We start from the raw sequence: 18,739 nt of genomic DNA on the forward strand, positions 1-18,739 counted from the left end.
AAAAAAGGTATGTTTTTATTCTGAATGTGATAAGCTTCACATTTTTTATAGCTGACCCATCAAAAATACTTATTATCTCTGAATATATGGGTAAAACTTGCAACTTGATTAAACTTGTTGACTACTGTTTCTTTCCCCTACGTATCATTTAGTCCTCCATACTTTTCCTCTGCCTTCTCAGTTAACCTTCACTTCTTCATATTCTTCTGTTTAATTCAGTGGGAGTGTTACTGGCATTTTGGCTGGGACAATTTTTTATTGTATAGGATTGTTCCATCTGTTGCAGAAGATTTGGCATTTGTATTCGTTTCCAGTGGCTGCTATAACAAATTACCACAAACTGCATGGCTTAACACACATTTATTCTCTTACAGTTCTGGAGGTGGTGAGTCTGAAATGAAGGTGTGAGCAGTCTTTGGGGAAGGGGAGGCATTTTTCAATATGCTATAACATCCCTGGCTTTTCTCCACTAAATGCCAGTAGTGCTCCCCCAGCCTCCAGTCATGAAACACCAAAAATGGTCTCTCACATTACTAAATACCTCTACTACTTCCCAACGTAAAGAACCACTGGAACCTTTAATTATCTCTCTGTTGTCTTCTGTTTCTAAAATGATACACTAAATGATACAAGTGATACACCAAGAATGATTATAGGAGCAAGATGACTCAGATAATTTGGCTTTATTTCAGAAAGTGAATGGTGTACTTTGTTTCTTTGGTCCCTCTCTAATACTACCTTCTTCAGTCTTGCCAGGATTTAGCATGTACTTCCCTTAAAAAATAAATATTCATGGATAGAGGCCCCTCTTTTTTTTTTCTTTTTTGAAACACTCTTACAGGTCACTATCCTGACAAGCTCCAGTGATGCAGGTTGTCCTGTCAGATTGTCAGCAGAGATATGATAGGGCCATCTCTGGGATATGCTGCCTACAGCTTAGATTCTGACATCAAATGGTTAAGTAAGGATTATAAATAGGATGGCAATTCTAGGCCTCAAGTGTTGACACCATCTGCCCCTAAAATATCACAGTTATATTTCCTTTATTAGGGCTTTATTTTTGTGTCTTAAAGTCACTCCCTTTAAGAATGACTTTAAAGAATTCCCTTTAGAAGCCCTTTTCATAAAGTTCAATAAACCTATGGACCTAGGAGATTTTGGAATACTTACCTATACTTTTATTAAGTTTTCTGTTGTTTCTATATCAGCTCCTGATGCTTCTCAGTCATACTGGAATGCTGCATAGTTATAAATTTTTTTTTTAATGTTTTTATTTACTTTTGAGAGACAGAGCGTGGGCAGGGGGGAGGGGCAGAGAGAGAGGGAGACACAGACTCCGAAGCAGGCTGCAGACTCCAGGCTCCCAAGCTGTCAGCATAGAGCCCAATGTGAGGCTCGAACCCACGGGCCATGAGATCATGACCTGAGCCAAAGTCAGGCGCTTAACCAACTGAGCCATCCAGGCACCCCATGTTATAAATTTCTTTAAAGCAGATCTCTTTTGGTATTGTTTCATTCTTTATAACATTCACTTTTTCTAGAATGATAGTTCTTATTTTACTCCTGCTTTAAAAAAAAATGAGTGTTTAACATGAGTGAAGTACATGTTCATACATCAGATGAATGAGGGAAAGGAAACTGAGATTTCTTACTCTGCCTGCCTGTTTGCCAATAAAGAACTGTGCCAAGTTCTTTAGTGTGAATTTTCTTTTTTTTTTAATGTTTTTATTTATTTTTTGAGAGAGAAAGAGAGCAGAAGCGGAGGAGGGGCAAAGAGAGAGGGGGACAGAGGATGTGAACCAGGCTTTGCTGACAGCAGCAAGCCCACCTGGGGCTCGAACTCATGAACCGTGAGATTGTGACCTGAGGTAAAATCACATACTCAACCGACTGAACCACCCAGGTGCCCTTCTGTGAATTTTCTTAATCTACACAAGTATTTCCTGAAGTTGATAATATCTTCATTTTATAACTGAGGAAACTGAGAGCTAGAGAAATTAGTAACTAGATCAAAGTCATAAAACTAGTGAATGAAAGAACTAGAAGTCAAATTCAGGTTTATCTGAATAGTATCTAGGCTCTTAATATCTATGTTATACTCCCTAGCCTGAGAACTAAAGGGAATATGAAAAATGTTATCCTCAGGGTGCCTGGGTGGCTCGGTTGGTTGGGTGGCCAACTCTTGATTTTGGCTCAGGTCACGATCTCATGGTTTGTGGGATCAACCCCTTTATCGGGCTTTGCTGGCAGCACAGAGCCTGCTTAGGATTCTCTCTCTCTCTGCCCTTCCCCTGTTTGGGTATATGTATGTGCGTGTTTTCTCTCTCTCTCTCTCTCTCTCTCTCAAGATAAGCAAATAAACTTAAAAAAAAAATGTTATTCTCTAGGACTGGCCAGAGGAAAAGTTTTGGTAACTTTATTACAGCTGTTTGGTGTCTCTGTCTCCAGGTACCGAGTATCTTATTCCCATCCCTATGTGGCACTTCATGTAGACCTTTCTTAGCTCACCTCCAAAAGGTACCTGGGATGCTAAAGCTACTTATATCTCTTTTTTCCTGACCCAGCTTCCTGAAGGTGTCTTAACCTTCATCTCTTAGTGAGTTTTAGGGAGAAGCAATATGATTGAATTAATTCACATTGTAAAATAATTGATACATCCTTAATTGTTGAGTAGGTGTTTATCATTTTAAAAAGCATGTTTGTAATCTCTTACTTAGGTGGTTGCATTTTAGGCAGCATAATAAAGTAAAAGAAAAATTTAGGCACCTATGAAAAGACTTTTAGGATAGGCAGACCATATTGTTGACAGGCTAGCTTACTTGAGGATTGGCTTTACAAATTCCCAATTTTAACAGCATCTTTTATTTTACTTCAGAGCCCACAAATTCTCCAAAGGATTCCCATGTCATTGGCGTTGGAGTTGTGATAGCTGGAGGGTGGTGGAGAGGATGGCAACTATTTGTATGCAGTGGTCATTTTTAAGTTGAATTTCCTTATGAACACATTTCAGAAGGGGTGAAAGCAGCGAGCATTGGTTGGATTATGGTAGAGGGAGTTTCACTCCCCCACCAACAAGTTCTTTGTGCTCTTTATGGTGCTTTAGTTTGTTGTGAGCACCTAGAAAGACAAGAGCCAAAAATGATATGAACTCAGCCATTTCGTTCTCTGAAAAGGAAAAGATTAGTAGATAATGTAACAGTTCATGCATCTCTTTGCTAGAATAAGCAGTCAGAGGAGTCTACTTGTAGGAACCTTTTAACTTTTAGAAGTTGCTGCGTAGGTAAGTAAATTAAAATGGAGTACAATAGACACTGAACTTATAGGCTAGCATTTAAGAAGTATAACTAATACAATACACTGTAACTGGACATAATGGAAAAATATAAGGAAGGCACTAAAACAAAGCCTTAGGTTTTATGAGAAATATGGAAGCACATGAGTCTTGAAATTGTTCATCAGATTTGTGCTGGGTTTGCCCTGAGATTAGCTAATGTAAGGTTGGCTATTGGGATATTTGAACTCCTCCTTCCCCTCAAAAAGTTGCATTTGTTTGTGTTTTGAAATTTCATTTTTTAAAAGTGTTCTTATTAATTGGTGAGAAGGTAAATTTGTACATACTAGAACTGGAGAATTTTTAGTTCAGCTTGATTGGGAACTTAGGGAGAGATAACTGGTATGAGAAAGTGAGAACTGGGCAAGTTCAGTGAGTTTTTAAAGTTTGCAAGGTAGGAAAGCTAGCAGAGACAAGGATAGAGATTGAGACTGAATGGAAAAGTGTCTGTTTGTATCTACTTCAGGGTGAGGAGGGGTGGGAGGGTCCAAAACTTATCAGAAAGGTCATTATTTGGTGTGTTTCTAAGAAAAATGAAGGGACTCATTTGATGGTATCACTATCCATATTATGCCAAGAAAAGTACCACCAAGGGCTCTGCTAGATAGGATATACCACCTGTGTGGCTGGAGGGAATAGTATAGGGTGAGAGAGAGTGGAGGGGTATCGTTTGAAAGCAGTAATAAATAAGTGCCAAATCTTTTTTTTTTTTTTTAGTTTATTTATTTTGAGAGAGCATGAGCAGGGGAGAGGCAGAGAGAGAGGGAGACAGAGAATCCCAAGCAGGCTCCACATTGTCAGTGCAGAGCCTGATGCAGGGCTGAAAATCATGAACCATGAGATCATGACCTGAGCCAAAACCAAGAGTCGGACACTTAACCGACTGAGCCACCCAGGCATCCCAACAAGGACCAGATCTTAATGGCAGCTTGAGAGAGATGAAAACTTCCAGTCAGCAGTGCAGAACTGTTGATACAGAGGAAGACAATCAAATTTACATTATTTTGCAGTGTAGAAGGTGTATCAGAGGGAGCATGACAAAGAGCAGAGAGATGTACTAGTTCATGTAAGAGGTGAAGGCTTGAACTAAGATTATAGCAATGGACATAGAGTGAACAGGATGGTTAGGAGTGGTATCAATTATATGGAACCTGTAGGGGTTTTCGGTTGACTGATGGGATGTTTGCAGTTGAAGGAGAGAGAAGGGTTGGAAGTTTCTTAAGTTTGAACAATATATGAAGCCTTTTTAAAGGAAAAAGCCTCCCTGCCTCTGTGTAACTAAAATGACCATATATATATACCCAGATATATGGCAAACCCCAAATGAAAGGCTATCCTCTATTTGTCTAATTTCAAGAGAGATTTGTTGCTGACATAAATATGTAAATTTCTGGAGATCTAAGTGCAATGATCAGATGTTTTTTGTAATTTTTTTTTTTACTGATTTAACATTAAATCCTAATATTATGTATTCATGTTTTTTTCACTTGTATTTCATGAAATTTTTTTTTCATGTCTTACTATTACTTTTTTTTTTTTTTTTTTTTTTTAAGTAAACTCAACCCCCATCCTGGGGCTTGAACTCATGACCCTGTGTTCAAGAGTCACATGCTCTACCTATTGAGCCATCCATGAACCCTTCATGAAATAATTTTTCACTGGCATCCTAGGTATATGTCTTTGTCAGCTATCTGACAAAGTTATATCTGCTGTATCATCTGACAGATTTTTGGAACATGTGATTTTCACCTTACATTGTTTGAGGTTGAGCACTTTTAAAATTTGTATGTAATTCTCTCACTGGAAATTTAATCTTAACACATATCTTAAGTACCCATTTGCTCTTTGTGATTTGCACAGTGTAACCATATTGCTTTATAAATGAAAGTTAAAGCATAAACATATGCACACAGTATAAAATTCAGAGGATATGGAAGCATTGTTTTGGCTGAAGCCTGACCTTTTTTTCTCTGGTGTATTAACTGGTGAGCTGAAGTACTGTGAGATAGTTCTAAGTCAGTTTATTAGACATTGATCTTATGGAAGCAAACACAATGCTAAGTGCTGGGGATACCAAGAGAGAAGCCAGTCCCTGTGTGGAAGAAGCTTCTACTCTTTCTGAGGAGCCAGAAAGTAAACCAGTAAAGGAATACTCTGAGGCTTAGTAGTATATTCATGTACATACATAATAGAAGAGTGTCATAGAGATGGGAGTGGGGAGGTAGTGTAAAGAATGCTTAACACACAAATTGGCAAAGTAACATTTAGGGTAATTCTTGAACATGGATGAACTAGATGAAGGTGAGATGAGGAGGATAAGGACATTCCAAGCATGTAATTCAGTATGACTGTACTGAATTGTGTAGGATAGGGAAGAGGAGAGGCAAAACCAGAGAGATGAGCTGAGGTTTGATCAGAATGGACTTGCCAGATCATGAGGGCTTTGGAATTTATACTGTATACTGTGGTGTCAGAGAGCCATTAAAGAGTTTTAAATGGGTGTGTGTGTGTGTGTGAGAGAAAGAGGGGAGGTGGGGATGAGGGAGAGGGAGAGGAAGAATAAGAATCAGACTTGTATTTTGGAGCATAACCTCAGCAGCAAGGTGGAAGATAAGATGATGATCAATTAGGAGTCTATTGTAGTAATCCAGGTAAGAAATGTTATGGGCTTGATTTAAAGCCTTAGAAAGAAGAGTGAAGAAGAGAAAACAAATGAAGGATATTAAGTAGAGTCAGTACTTCTATTGCCGGGCAGTAGGGGTAAACTAGAGAGATAACATGAATAACCCTCTTGCTGAGAAAAATCCTAAATGAAATGAGTATTTAAAATTTTTTTTTCAAAATACGTCATTGGGTTGGTGAGAAAATAAGGAATACTCTGAGGCTACAAATGAAATGAAATTGGGAATGCAGATGTTATCTAGATTTAAAGCAAACCTTCACCCTAGTGGAATCTGCCCAAATTGAATGGCTTTAAACTTCTCTTTTGATAGCCTCATAGGCCACAGGAAATGGGAAACAAAGCCTGTGACCTTCCTAAGGAAAGGAGTCTGAAAGGAGACCCTTCCCCTTAATGAAGCTGAGACTTTGTTTCAACCTTGGCAGTTGGAGAATGGCAGGAGATATTGTCACTGAGAATTTATAATAAGGGTCTTTTATCGGGTCACATTTTCCATGTGGTCTTACCCAACTTAAGAATATATTTAGGGGCACCCGGGTGGCTCAGTCAAACATCTGATTTCAGCTCAGGTCATGATCTCACCATTTGTGGGTTCAAGCCCCGTGTCGGGCTCTGTGCTGACAGCTCAGAACCTGAAGCCTGCTTCTGTTTCTGTGTCTCCCTCTCTCTCTGCCCCTCCCTGCTCATGCTGTCTCGCTCTCAAAAATAATAAACAGGGGCGCCTGGGTGGCGCAGTCGGTTGAGCGTCCGACTTCAGCCAGGTCACGATCTCGCGGTCCGTGAGTTCGAGCCCCGTGTCGGGCTCTGGGCTGATGGCTCAGAGCCTGGAGCCTGTTTCCGATTCTGTGTCTCCCTCTCTCTCTGCCCCTCGCCCGTTCATGCTCTGTCTCTCTCTGTCCCAAAAATAAATAAATGTTGAAAAAAAAAATAAACATTAACAAAAAATAAAAAGAATGTAGTTAAAGGGGCAATGCACCCCAATGTTTATAGCAGCACTATCAACAATACCAAAGTATGGAAAGAGCCCAAATGTCCATCAACTGATGAATGGATAAAGAAGATGTGATACACACACACACACACACACACACACACACACACACACACACACACACACACACACCATGGAATATTACTCAGCAATGAAAAAGAATGAAATCTTGCCATTTGTAGCAACGTGGATGAAACTGGAGAGTATTACACTAAGTGAAATAAGTCAGTCGGAGAAAGTTACATGATTTCACTCACATGTGGAATTTGAGAAACTTAACAGATGACTATAGAGGAAGGGAAGGAAAAATAAGATACAGAGAGGGAAGCAAACCTTAAGAGGCTCTTAAATATAGAGAACAAACTGAGGGTTGATGGGGGTGGGGAAAATGGGTGATGGGCATTGAGGAGCGCACTTGTTGGGATGAGCATTGGGTGTGTATGTAAGTGATGAATCATGGGACTCTACTTCTGAAGCCAAGACTACACTGTGTGTTAGCTAACTTGACAATAAAAAAACAAAACAAAACAAAAAAACTCACTATCAAATCACATCCTCTTAGGAGGAATTTATCTTCAACTACTACTTTAAAAATCCAAGGCACAAGAGATCACAGGGAAAAAAAACACAGAATGCACAAAAACCATGGCACAAGACAAGAACCACCAGAAACAAACAAGAACCAGCCGAAATGAGATGATGACCTCTATAGACTGCAGAAAGTTTGTTTTTTCTTAGTAATTCCAATAAGTTTGATCAATATGTTTGAAGAAATAAAAAGATTGAAATGTGAATATGAAGGGTCTCTGAAACATGGTAAGGCATATTAGGAAAAAAAACAAAAACAGAACTCTAATTATAAAAAAGTAACTGAAATTAAAAAAAAAAAAACAAAAACCAGACTCACACACCATAGAGTGAAGAGTTCTAACATATATCTTATTGGAGTTTCAGAAAGAAGTAAGTGTGAATGAAGGAGTATGGTAATTGTTAAATAGAAATAGCTGAGAATTTTTCAGAATTGATCAAAGATAACATTTCTTACATGGTAGAAGTGCAGTGAATCCCAAGGAGAAAAACAAAATCAGCCATGACAGACCAGAATGAAACTGCAGAAAACCAAAGACAGAAAAAAATCTTAAAAGCAACTAGAGAGGAACAACAGATTGCCATAAAAATGATTTTCTCTGGTCTAGCAACTGATTTCCCAGCAGCAACAACAGAAGCCGGAGGACATTGGAATGCTGTCTTTACTGAGAGAAAATAGCTATCAGCCTGAAAATAGAATATCCAAATAGAACTGTCTTTTAGGAATGACAGCAAAATAAAGATGTTTTCAGACCCAACACACACATACACACCCCCCAGAAGGAAATTATAAGGGACATGATTCTGGTAGAAGGAAAGTCATCCCAGATGGAAAACGTGAGATGCCTTTTTTTTTTTTTAATGTTTTTTTAATTTGAGAGAGAGAACAGAGGAGGTGCAGAGACAGAGAGGGAGAATCCTAAGCAGGCAACATGCTGTCAGCCCACAGCACAATGCAGGGCTTGATCTCATGAACTGTGAGATAAGGACCTGAGCCTAAATCAAGAGTCAGATGCTTAACCAACTGAGAAACCTAGTTACCCCCTGAGATGCTTTTTAATGGTCACGAAATGTTCCAGCAAATAAATTCTACAATTTAGACTCTAGTACTATTGTATATTTGTGTTTCCAAGTTTTCAATACTGAAACAATACTAGACATGTATATGGACGTGTTTATACATGTAGTATTTGATGTGGAATAAATAAAAGAATAGGTATTTTTTTTACTAGAAAGCCCAAATTACTGGGTCAAAAAGGAAGGAGTACTTTTTGATACATGTTGTAAAATTGTGTAAAAATTTTTGTAAAGGGCTTTACCAGTTTATATCGCATCTAAGAGACTATGCTGGCTTTACTTTTACCAATAAATAAATGTGTGATAGGGCCAGTTTTAAATGATGAAGATTGACATTTCTTACCAGATTTTGACTTGGTTATATTATTGACAAAAATGTCCCATCTCACTTCTCTCCGTTGTTACTAAAAAAATGTTTTCTTTTTAATGGAAACAGAAATGCTAACTGACTGAAATGCGTTCTAACAAAATATTTCTCATTTTCTAGAATGTAGTCTTTCATTTTTCTTTCTTTTTTTTTTCAGTTTATTAATAAATATGTAGTTGGTCCATTTAAAGACATGCTTTATTTAGTGTGGTTTTATTGTAAAGGAAGACCACTATTTTAATGCTGTTAGTTTCTTTTCTAGCTTTGTATATTTACTAATCAGCCAACATTGTAGAAGTAAACAAGGTGGGTTTTTTTGTTTGTTTATTTGGTTTTTTTTAAGTCATTCATTCTAAAAGGGAAAAAGTACTGTTAGTTTGCTTGGGAATTCTGTATTCTAACGTGAACTGAATATAATAAGAAGGTGTCTTTCTTTTTTTAACTTTTTCCCTCTCTTTTTGCTATTTCAGGTGCAAGTGAAAGTGTAGGGAAACATATGCTCGAAGCCTGCAACAATAATCTGGAGATGGCAGTTACTATGTTTTTGGATGGTGGAGGAATTGCTGAAGAGCCCAGTACCAGTTCAGCAAGTGTCTCCACAGTCAGACCTCACACAGAGTATGAATTTATTATTTATTGTTAGGAGCTACCCCTTGCCTAAATTGCGCAGTTGCATTTTTATCAGTTAGGTTAATTCTGTGGTTTTGAAAAAATTAAAAGTTGAAAGCATCTGAAAAAGTGTCATGTGGAAATTTTTATACTTATATACCTTAAATTCTCTAGAGCACAGTCATGTCTATTATTTAATCTTCAAAATAACCCTATAGGATGTCATTATTTATTTATTTTATTATTATTTTTTTAACATTTATTCAACTTTGAGAGACAGAGACAGAGCGTGAGTGGGGGAGGGGCAGAGAGAGAGGCAGACACAGAATCTGAAGCAGGCTCCAGGATCTGAGCTCTCAGTACAGAGCCCGATGCGGGGCCCAAACCCACAGACTGCAGGATGATGACCTGAGCCGAAGTTGGACGCTCAACCAGCTGAGCCACCCAGGCACCCCCGTAATCTTCAAAAGAACCCTATAGGATGACATTATTATCCACATTTTACAGATGAGAAAGCAGAGGCATAGCCAATTTCCTAAGCTACACAGTAATTACTTCGCAGATATGGATGGAACTAAAGCCCACTACAGCTCAGATTTCCCAATTCTACATTTACTTATTACATTGTTCCAGGAGAGTTTTGCATTGCCATGAAAATTTTTTGAAAAATAATTACAATCCTTTATACCTTAAAGATAGTTACATGTGGTTAATCATTAGAAGCACCTTTTTTTTTTTTTTAACGTTTATTTATTTTTGAGACAGAGACAGAGCATGAACGGGGGAGGGGCAGAGAGAGAGGGAGACACAGAATCGGAAGCAGGCTCCAGGCTCCGAGCCATCAGCCCAGAGCGTGACGCGGGGCTCGAACTCATGCACCGCGAGATCGTGACCTGAGTCGAAGTCAGACGCTTAACCGACTGAGCCACCCAGGCGCCCCAAATTAGAAGCACCTTTAACATATGGAACTGTAGTCTGTAGAGACTGAGAATTAATGGTGAACAGATTTGGATGTTTTTTGCCCTTTACATTTGATACCAATGAGCATTTGAAATGAATACCTTATAGGCAAAATTCCAAGTCTTTGGAAGATACTAGGGATGAATGCTACTCAAGGAAAACCATTGATTTTTGAAACAAAATTATGCAGATCCTTAAATAAGACTTTAATACTTAGATTTCTTTTATAACTCTTGGTGTTTACAACATGAGATACTAGACAAGAGGAATTCTCTAGGGATTCCTAGAGGGAATTCCCAAGGGAATAGACTAAAGACATGGATGGATACTATTTTTAAATTAGAGATAGATTTAAAAATCTAAATAACATTCAAGACAGAGTTGCCTCTAGCTCCAGATTCTAGAGTAATAATTGTTTCCACATGAAGAGTGAACTTTAGGGATCATTATTAATACTTAATAAAGTTTTTTCCTAGCAGTGTTGGCCATGAATTTCAGATGTTGATATCCCATTCTCCCCCAACATAGCTCAAATTTTTCATGGAAATCAATATGAAAACATGATTAGTTTACAGAAACTTGAGTAACAGGTATTCACAGCTCATTTGGGGGAATATAACTTCTCATTATACAAAACATGTTTTCTTAAATGTGTTTAAAAATAGTTTTGATATGGGGCACTTGGCTGGCTCAGTCAATAGAGCATGCAGCTCTTGATCTCAAGGCCATGAGTTCAAGCCCCACAGTGGGCATGGAGCCTACCTAAAAAAAATTAATTTATTAATTAAAAATAAAAATAAAACTAGTTTTGATAGATGAATGTCTTTTCCTACTGAATTACATTATAATTTGACTTAGATTATTTATTGATAATTGATTAACACTTGATAATGGCTTCTAATTCCTAAACTATAATTTTCAGTCTTTACAGTTTACCTTTTTCTGTTCCATTCTTTCATTTTGTTAGGTAGCTAACAATCTTGGAACAGATACCCTCAAACATGTAGTAACCAAGTTTTCTTGTATAGGGACTACTACTTAATCCATCCCCTAATTGATGTATTTCATCAGATTTAAGGTTTGTTTTCTGAGTAATTAATTGTTTTCTCTCTTAGATTGAGATAATTTTATTTATGCTGTAAAATGATAGCAATCATGGAAAGATTTATTTAGGTAAAAGAGGTCTTCTAAATTCTTAATTTTCTTAAGATAATAGATTAATTCTCTTTGATGAAAGAGGGTTAATAGAACTTCCTCTTCCTCTTATAGATGCATTGTCTATTACTTCAGATGATTTAAATTTTTTGTGTGAGCAGTGACTAATACACGTAACATAATTTTGAATTGCCCTTTATCCATCATTTGGCTTATTGTATTTGTCCAGCCAGTTGTTCTTTTTGTTGTTGTTGGATGTTTTTGTTGACAAATGAGTATTCATAGTTTATTTCATAAAGTATGTTTTAGAGTTCCAGTTCTTTGATATCAAAAGCAGGGCCTTAAGCTCAGTTACTTCTATTAGAAACACCTGAATGAAAAACATAGGCCTAACTTAAATTAACATCGTAAACAGGACAATAATAAATTGGGAATTCACTTTTCCTTGCTGTGAAAATAATAAGTAGAGATTAATATTTGAGTTTAGGGGCGCCTGGGTGGCTCAGTCAGTTGAGCATCCGACTTCGGCTCAGGTCACGATCTCACTGTCAGTTCGAGCCCCGCGTTGGGCTCTGTGCTGACAGCTCAGAGCCTAGAGCCTGTTTCAGATTCTGTGCCTCCCTCTCTCTCTGCCCTTCACCCATTCATGCTGGCTCTCTGTCTCTCTCTCTCTGTCAAGAATAAATAAACATTAAAAAAAATTTAAAAAAATTGAGTTTAAACTATAAAATAGTTAAATATATTTAAAGGAGTATACACCATTTTTACGGTATTTCTAAATGAGTAGTTTTTACTGGAAGAGATAGGTTATTAGTAAATTCTTTGGAGATAAACGTTGAAGAGTTTATAGGCCTTTAAAAGATTAATAATTTTTCTGTGCTCTATGTATTGGAGTCTACTTAATAAATAATTCAAGGTAATACCTATGTTAACCATCTTTATAGCTAGCATAAAATTCACTGCTTGTTTATATAGCTTATTTTAATATATCTGTGTGATGTATTGTTTGATGCAGTAGTAATGTAATACTGCTTTTATTATGCCTATATTTTTCCATTAGTTTAAAAAAAATGTTTATTTATTTTGAGAGCATGTGTGTTCAATTGGGCAGGGGAAGGGCAGAGAGAGGAGGGGAGAAAGCATCCCAAGCAGGCTCTGTGCTGTCAGTGCAGAGCCCAGTGTGGGCTTGGTGTCATGAACCATGAGATCATTACCTGAGCTAAAATCAAGAGTTGTATGCTTAATCAACTCAGCCACCCAGGTGCCCCTCCATTAATTTTTTTGTCTGATTTTCTGTTTTGTTTTTGGTAAACTCCCTTTTTTTTTTCTGAAAAGAATCTAGGGTAAAGACCTTGGGAGGAAAGGGGAAAATTTTTTTTTTCTGTTCTCTTCTTTTTTATTTTTACATTTATTTTTTAAGTTTATTATTTATTTTTGAGGGGGGGGAGGGAGAGAGAGAGGGCGCATGACCGAGAGAGGGGGCAGAGAGAGAGGGAGAGAGAGAATCCCGAGTAGGCCCTGCGCTGCCAGCACAGAGCCCGATGCGGGGCTCAAACTCACAAATCGTGAGATCGTGACCTGAGCCAAAATCAAGAGTCAGACACTTAACTGACTGAGCCACCTGGATACCCTTGTTCTCTTTTTTTAGAAATCATTTGAGCCATCTATGCCAGGTACTTTATTCTAGTTGACCTCTGTATGGAAACCATCTAGCAGTCATTTAACACCATGGTTCCTAAAAGTCACTAAGTTTGATGTTCATGTTACTTGTTAATTTGAATGCATTCACAATAGTTATAGAGAGAACATGTAGCAGAAAACAGTTTTCCTTTTGATATTTTCCTACTTCTTTTAATAGAGAAGAAGTTCGTGCCCCAATTCCTCAAAAACAGGAAATATTGGTGGAACCAGAACCTTTGTTTGGTGGTAAGTTCACCTTTTTTCCCTTAGTTTTGTTGGACTCTGTTGTTATCTTTAGAGTTTTAATAAAGCTATCAAAAGATATGAAGGCTTACTCAGAGATTATTACTTCAAGTGTAGAGTCAATTCTTATCTTATAATTCTGTACTCCCTCCAGGAAAATTGCATAGTTGTCTCCAAGGAGAGAACCAGATTAAAAAGTTGATATTTGTTGTGGAAGGCCAAAAAGAGGAAAATTAGCAAAAAGAACTACTACCTTGTAATGGAACAAATCTATCATTTAAAGACTCCGAGTATTTTTTGTTTTGGGGGGCACTTACTTGACTGCCATATCCATCTTTACTCTTTCTTAATTTCCAGAAGCACTTTTTCTGTTTTGAAAGGAGAAAGTAATACCTTATCCATGCAGAAAATTGTGATATCAATCTGGGTGCATATAGAGACTATAGAAAATGGTACATTTAATTAGAATTAAAGAAAATTTATAGTTTTAGATTAATAAACACTTACCTTTTGCATGCCAAATATTTTAGGCATTAATAGGTATATTAAAAAATAGGAAACAAAGTTATAATCTGGGCAGGCAAAGTCATAGAAATGTATATTGTACATATTGAGAACAGTGATGCAGAGAAATACACCTATATAAAGTTTTGTAGGTAAACTAGCATAAAGGAGAAGAAATAAATAAGAAAAGGATGAACAAAATGATATAAACCATATGTTTTGATTTGAAAAAACACCTTAGTTGGAGTTTTTTTTAAAGCAATCTTTGACTTGGCAGCTTTGGAGTTTACTGTAGTAAGAAATAACAGAATGTACTGTCTAGATTCAGAAATAAAGATGGGAGGAAGAAAACTGTAAGAACTGAATATTGAAGTATAATATGGGCTTTCTGGACTTTGATTCAGCCAGTCATTGTGCTGTTAATATACCAGAAGTAATAAAATATTGTTCATGATTTTTTTTCATATAAATGTTATGAATGGATTTTGGAAATGAGGGGGTGATGCCCTTGGAAGCTTTATCGTTTCTTTATTGCCAGGAATAAGGCAGGATTTCTGAGTGGGGTAGACTACAGGAAATAAATTTCTGTGCTGTTTTACCATTGTAGAGAGGCCAAAGAGTTCCCATTTGGAACCATTTCCTTCTTTTCCCTCAGGTTTGATACACAGCAAACAGGGGGATGAGAATGACTATATAGTTAGGAAGTTAGTTCTAACTTTCATATTAGACCATATTAACTTGATAAAGGTCTTTGGAGTACTGTTTTCTTCTTATGACAGTATTGATTTCAAGTGTGGTCTGGGTGTGTGTGAGGTCAAAATTGTTTTCATAAGTTATTTGCCTTTTTTACATTATTGACATTTGGACTGATGGTTCAAAAGCAATGATGAATCAAACTGCTACATCTTAATTGAAACAGGACAGTGGCACCAAACTGTAAAGTCTTCACCTCTATATACTCACAATAAAAATTAAAAAGAACTCCTATTTTATTTAATAATAAATAAAGCAGTACTGCTTGATGAAGCAGTATAAATTAATTTCATTAAATCTTGACCCCTAAGTATACATTTTTTAAACCATTCTGTTTTATGAAATAGGGTATGCATAAAGCACTTCTGCATACTGAAAAGTACTGTGATTACTTTAAGGAAAAGCACTTGTACGGTTGTTTGAGTTGTGAGCTAAACTAGCTGCTTCTGTCATGGAACATTATTTTTACTTGAAAAATTCCTGACAAACTGTGGTGATTTAGACTTCGGCATTTGGCAGACATTTTCTTAAATGTGAATAAAAGCCTATTACTGCTTTAAGACAAACAACTGACATTATTTGTTACCAGTTATTTAAAAAAAAAAAAAAAAAAGAGCTTTCAGGCAGAAATTAGGATTTTAGCAAGTTGATATCCATAATTATGAGCTTGATACCTTCCCAATACTTAAAAGCTTTCTGATAAGATTAGTGGTGGCCCTAACAGATGGTGATTTTTAAATTATTATTGTATAATGAAATGCTTGGTGTTTGGAATGTTTGCATAACTCAGTAAACAAATGTTTTCTTTTTCTTTTTCTTTTTCTGGTGCAAAAAGGATGGTTTTAATAAAGCACAGGGACAGGACCCATGGGCAGAAAGAGCTGTGATGAATATATTCAAATGACCAGTATACCATATTACAAAATTGTGCATGGGTAAAAGATCTATTCAGACAGTAAGATGGATTGCATAAAAGTTATCTATTGATGTATAACAAATTGCTCCAAAATTTAGCTTCCTGAAACAACAAACATTTGTTATCTCACAGTTTCTATGGTCCAGGAATCCAAAAGTGACTTAGCTGGGTGTCTTTGGTTAGACTTTCTCACAGGGTGTAATCAAGGTGTCAGCCAGAGCTATAATCATCTCAAAGCTTGAATAGAGGAGGATCTCCTAAGCTTACTCATGTGGCTGTTGGTTGGCTGGAGACATCAGTTCCTTACCACAGAGCAAATGAGAGAGCAATAAAAGGCAGCCCATTATAGAAGCCACCATCTTTTTGTAATCTAATCTTAGAAGTGACCTCCCATCACGTCACCTCTTTCACATTCTATTTCATCCTGCCCATATTCAAGATATTCACACACAGGTTATGAATATCGAAGATTGGGAAAATTGGAGGCCATCCTAGAGACTGCTTACCACATAGACCAGTGGATTTTATTGGAACAGATAATGAAAAGTTCATTGATAAGATTTTAGATTCCATGCTGCAACTAACCTTTAAGAAGCTACCACTAGTTGAGTATCAAAGGAGAATATTCACAATGATCTTAAAACACTATTAAAATACTCCTCCCCTTAAAACTATGTATCTGTGTTAGGTTGAATTTTATTTTTTTTCATTTATTTGAACTTTGAAAATAACAACAGATAGAATGCAGAAGTGGATCTGAAAATCCAGATATCTTCTCTTAAGTCAGTTATTAATAAGGATTTGTGAAATGTGTGCAGTGCCACTCTTCTTACTAAATATTTATTCTCTACCTGTCCCACTCCCCTATTCTATGAAGCTCCTCTTGAATCTTTTATTAGCTTTTTATAGCTTAGCCTCTTTGACCTCAGTGACCAGCACTCCTGGTATGTGGGCAGTAGAGTGAGAATACAAAGGACTGATGTTTGCTGTATAGCAGATGGTTTGGAAGAGTCAGGAAACCACATATGGAAGAGGCAAGTGGGAGTATGGGCATGCCTTTTTTATTGTGCTTTGCAGATACTGTCTTTTTTTTTTTTTTTTAATAAATGAATGGTTTGTGGTAACCCTGTGTTGAACAAGTCTATCAGTGCCATTTTACCAATAGCATTTGCTCACTTTGTGTGTCTGTGTTATATATTGGTAATTCTTGCAATATTTCAAACATTTTCATTGTTATATTTGTCATGGTGATCTTTGTACTATTGTAATTGTTTTGGGGCACCACAAACCATACCCTTATGAGTTGGTGGACTTGGTTGATACAATGATTCACCAACCAGCCATTCCCTTGTCTCTCCCTCTTCTTGGGCCTTTCTATTCCCTGAAACACAGCAATATTGGAATTAGGCCAATTAATAACCCTACAATGTCCTCTAAGTGTTCAAGTGAAAGGAAAAGTCATATATCTCTTACTTTAAATCAGAAGTCAGAAATGATTAAGCTGTGTGAGGAAGGCATAGTGAAAGCTGAGATAGGCCGAAAGCTAGGCCTCCTGTTCCAATTAGCCTAGTTGCGAATGGAAAGGAAAAAAAAATTTTTTTTAAGTTTGTTTATTTCTTTTGAGAGAGATCGTGTGTGGGGGGTGGTGGGGCAGGGGGCAGAGAGAGAGGGAGAGAGAGAATCCCAAGAGAGAATCCCAAGAGGCTCCACGCTGTCAATTCAGAGCCAGATGCAGGGCTCAAACTTACAAACAGATCATGACCTGAGCTGAAATCAAGAGTCAGAACCTTAACCAAGTGAGCCACCCAGGCACCCTGCAATGGAAAAAATTTTGAAAGAAATGAGAAGTGCTACTCCATTGAACACACAAATTATACAAAAGGGAAATAACTTATTGCTGATATGGAGAAAGTTTTAGTGTCAGGATCAAAGATCAAATGAGCTACAACATTCCCTTAAGCCAAAGTGTAATCCAGAGCAAGCCCTAACTCTACAGTTCTATGAAGGCCGAGAGGTGAAGAAGCTACAGAAGAAAAATATGAAGCTAGCGGAGGTTGGTTCATGACGTTTAAGGGAAAAACCCATCTCCATAACATAAAAATGCAAAGGGAAACAGCAAGTGCTGATGTTGAAGCTATAGCAAGTTATCCAGAAGATCTAGTTTGGATAATTAGTGAAAGTGGCTACACTAAGCAACAGGTTTTCAGTGTTGACAAAACAGCCTTCTGTTGGAAGAAGATGCTATCTAGGGCTTCCATAGCTAGAGAGGAGAAGTCAGTGCTTCAGATCTCCAAAGGAGAGTCTGGCTCTGTTGTTTGGGGCTATTGTAGCTGGTGACTTGTTGAAACCAGTGCTCCTTTACCATTCTGAAAATCCTAAGGCCCTTAAGCATTATGCTAAATCTGCTCTGCCTGAGCTCTGTAAATGGAACAACAAAGCCTAGATGACAGCACATCTGTTTGCAACGTGGTTTACCAAATATTTAACCGCACTGTTGAGACCTGCTCAGAAGAAAAGATTCTTTTCAAAATATGACTGCTCAGTGACAACACACCTGGTCATCTAAGAGCTCTGATGGTAATGTCCAATAAGATTAATGTTGTCTTCTTGCTTGCTAACACACATCCATTCTGCGGCCCATGGATTAAGGAGCGATTTTTACTTTCAAGTCTTACTATTAAAAAAATGAATCCCATAAGGCCATAGACAGTGATTCTTCTGATAGATCTGGGCAATGTAAATTGAAAACCTCGTAGGAAGGATTTACCATTCTAGATGCCATTAAGAACATTCATGATTCATAGAAAGTGGCCACAATAATATTAACAAGAATTTGGAAGCAGTAATTCCAACCCCTCGTGGATGACTTTGGGACTTCAAGACTT

The 18,739-nt window shown here is 37.2% G+C and overlaps 1 protein-coding gene across 2 annotated transcripts in view; it reads left to right on the forward strand.

The window, feature by feature from the left end:
* The window catches only part of UBXN7 (UBX domain protein 7), a 58,201-nt gene that overhangs the window by 9,967 nt on the left and 29,495 nt on the right, over window positions 1-18,739 (forward strand). The window contains exons 2-3 of one of the 2 annotated variants that reach the window (XM_025913743.2): window positions 9,505-9,652; window positions 13,617-13,684. In XM_025913743.2, the coding sequence (XP_025769528.1) occupies window positions 9,505-9,652; window positions 13,617-13,684 (216 nt within the window). Of the gene's footprint in view, window positions 1-9,504; window positions 9,653-13,616; window positions 13,685-13,716; window positions 16,889-18,739 lie in introns of those variants that run through there. The other variant, XM_086675113.1, reaches the window with a different exon arrangement.

The sequence above is a fragment of the Puma concolor genome, chromosome C2 (assembly GCF_028749965.1).
Source record: "Puma concolor isolate L17-30 chromosome C2, mPumCon1.1.hap2, whole genome shotgun sequence".
Lineage (NCBI taxonomy): Eukaryota > Metazoa > Chordata > Mammalia > Carnivora > Felidae > Puma > Puma concolor.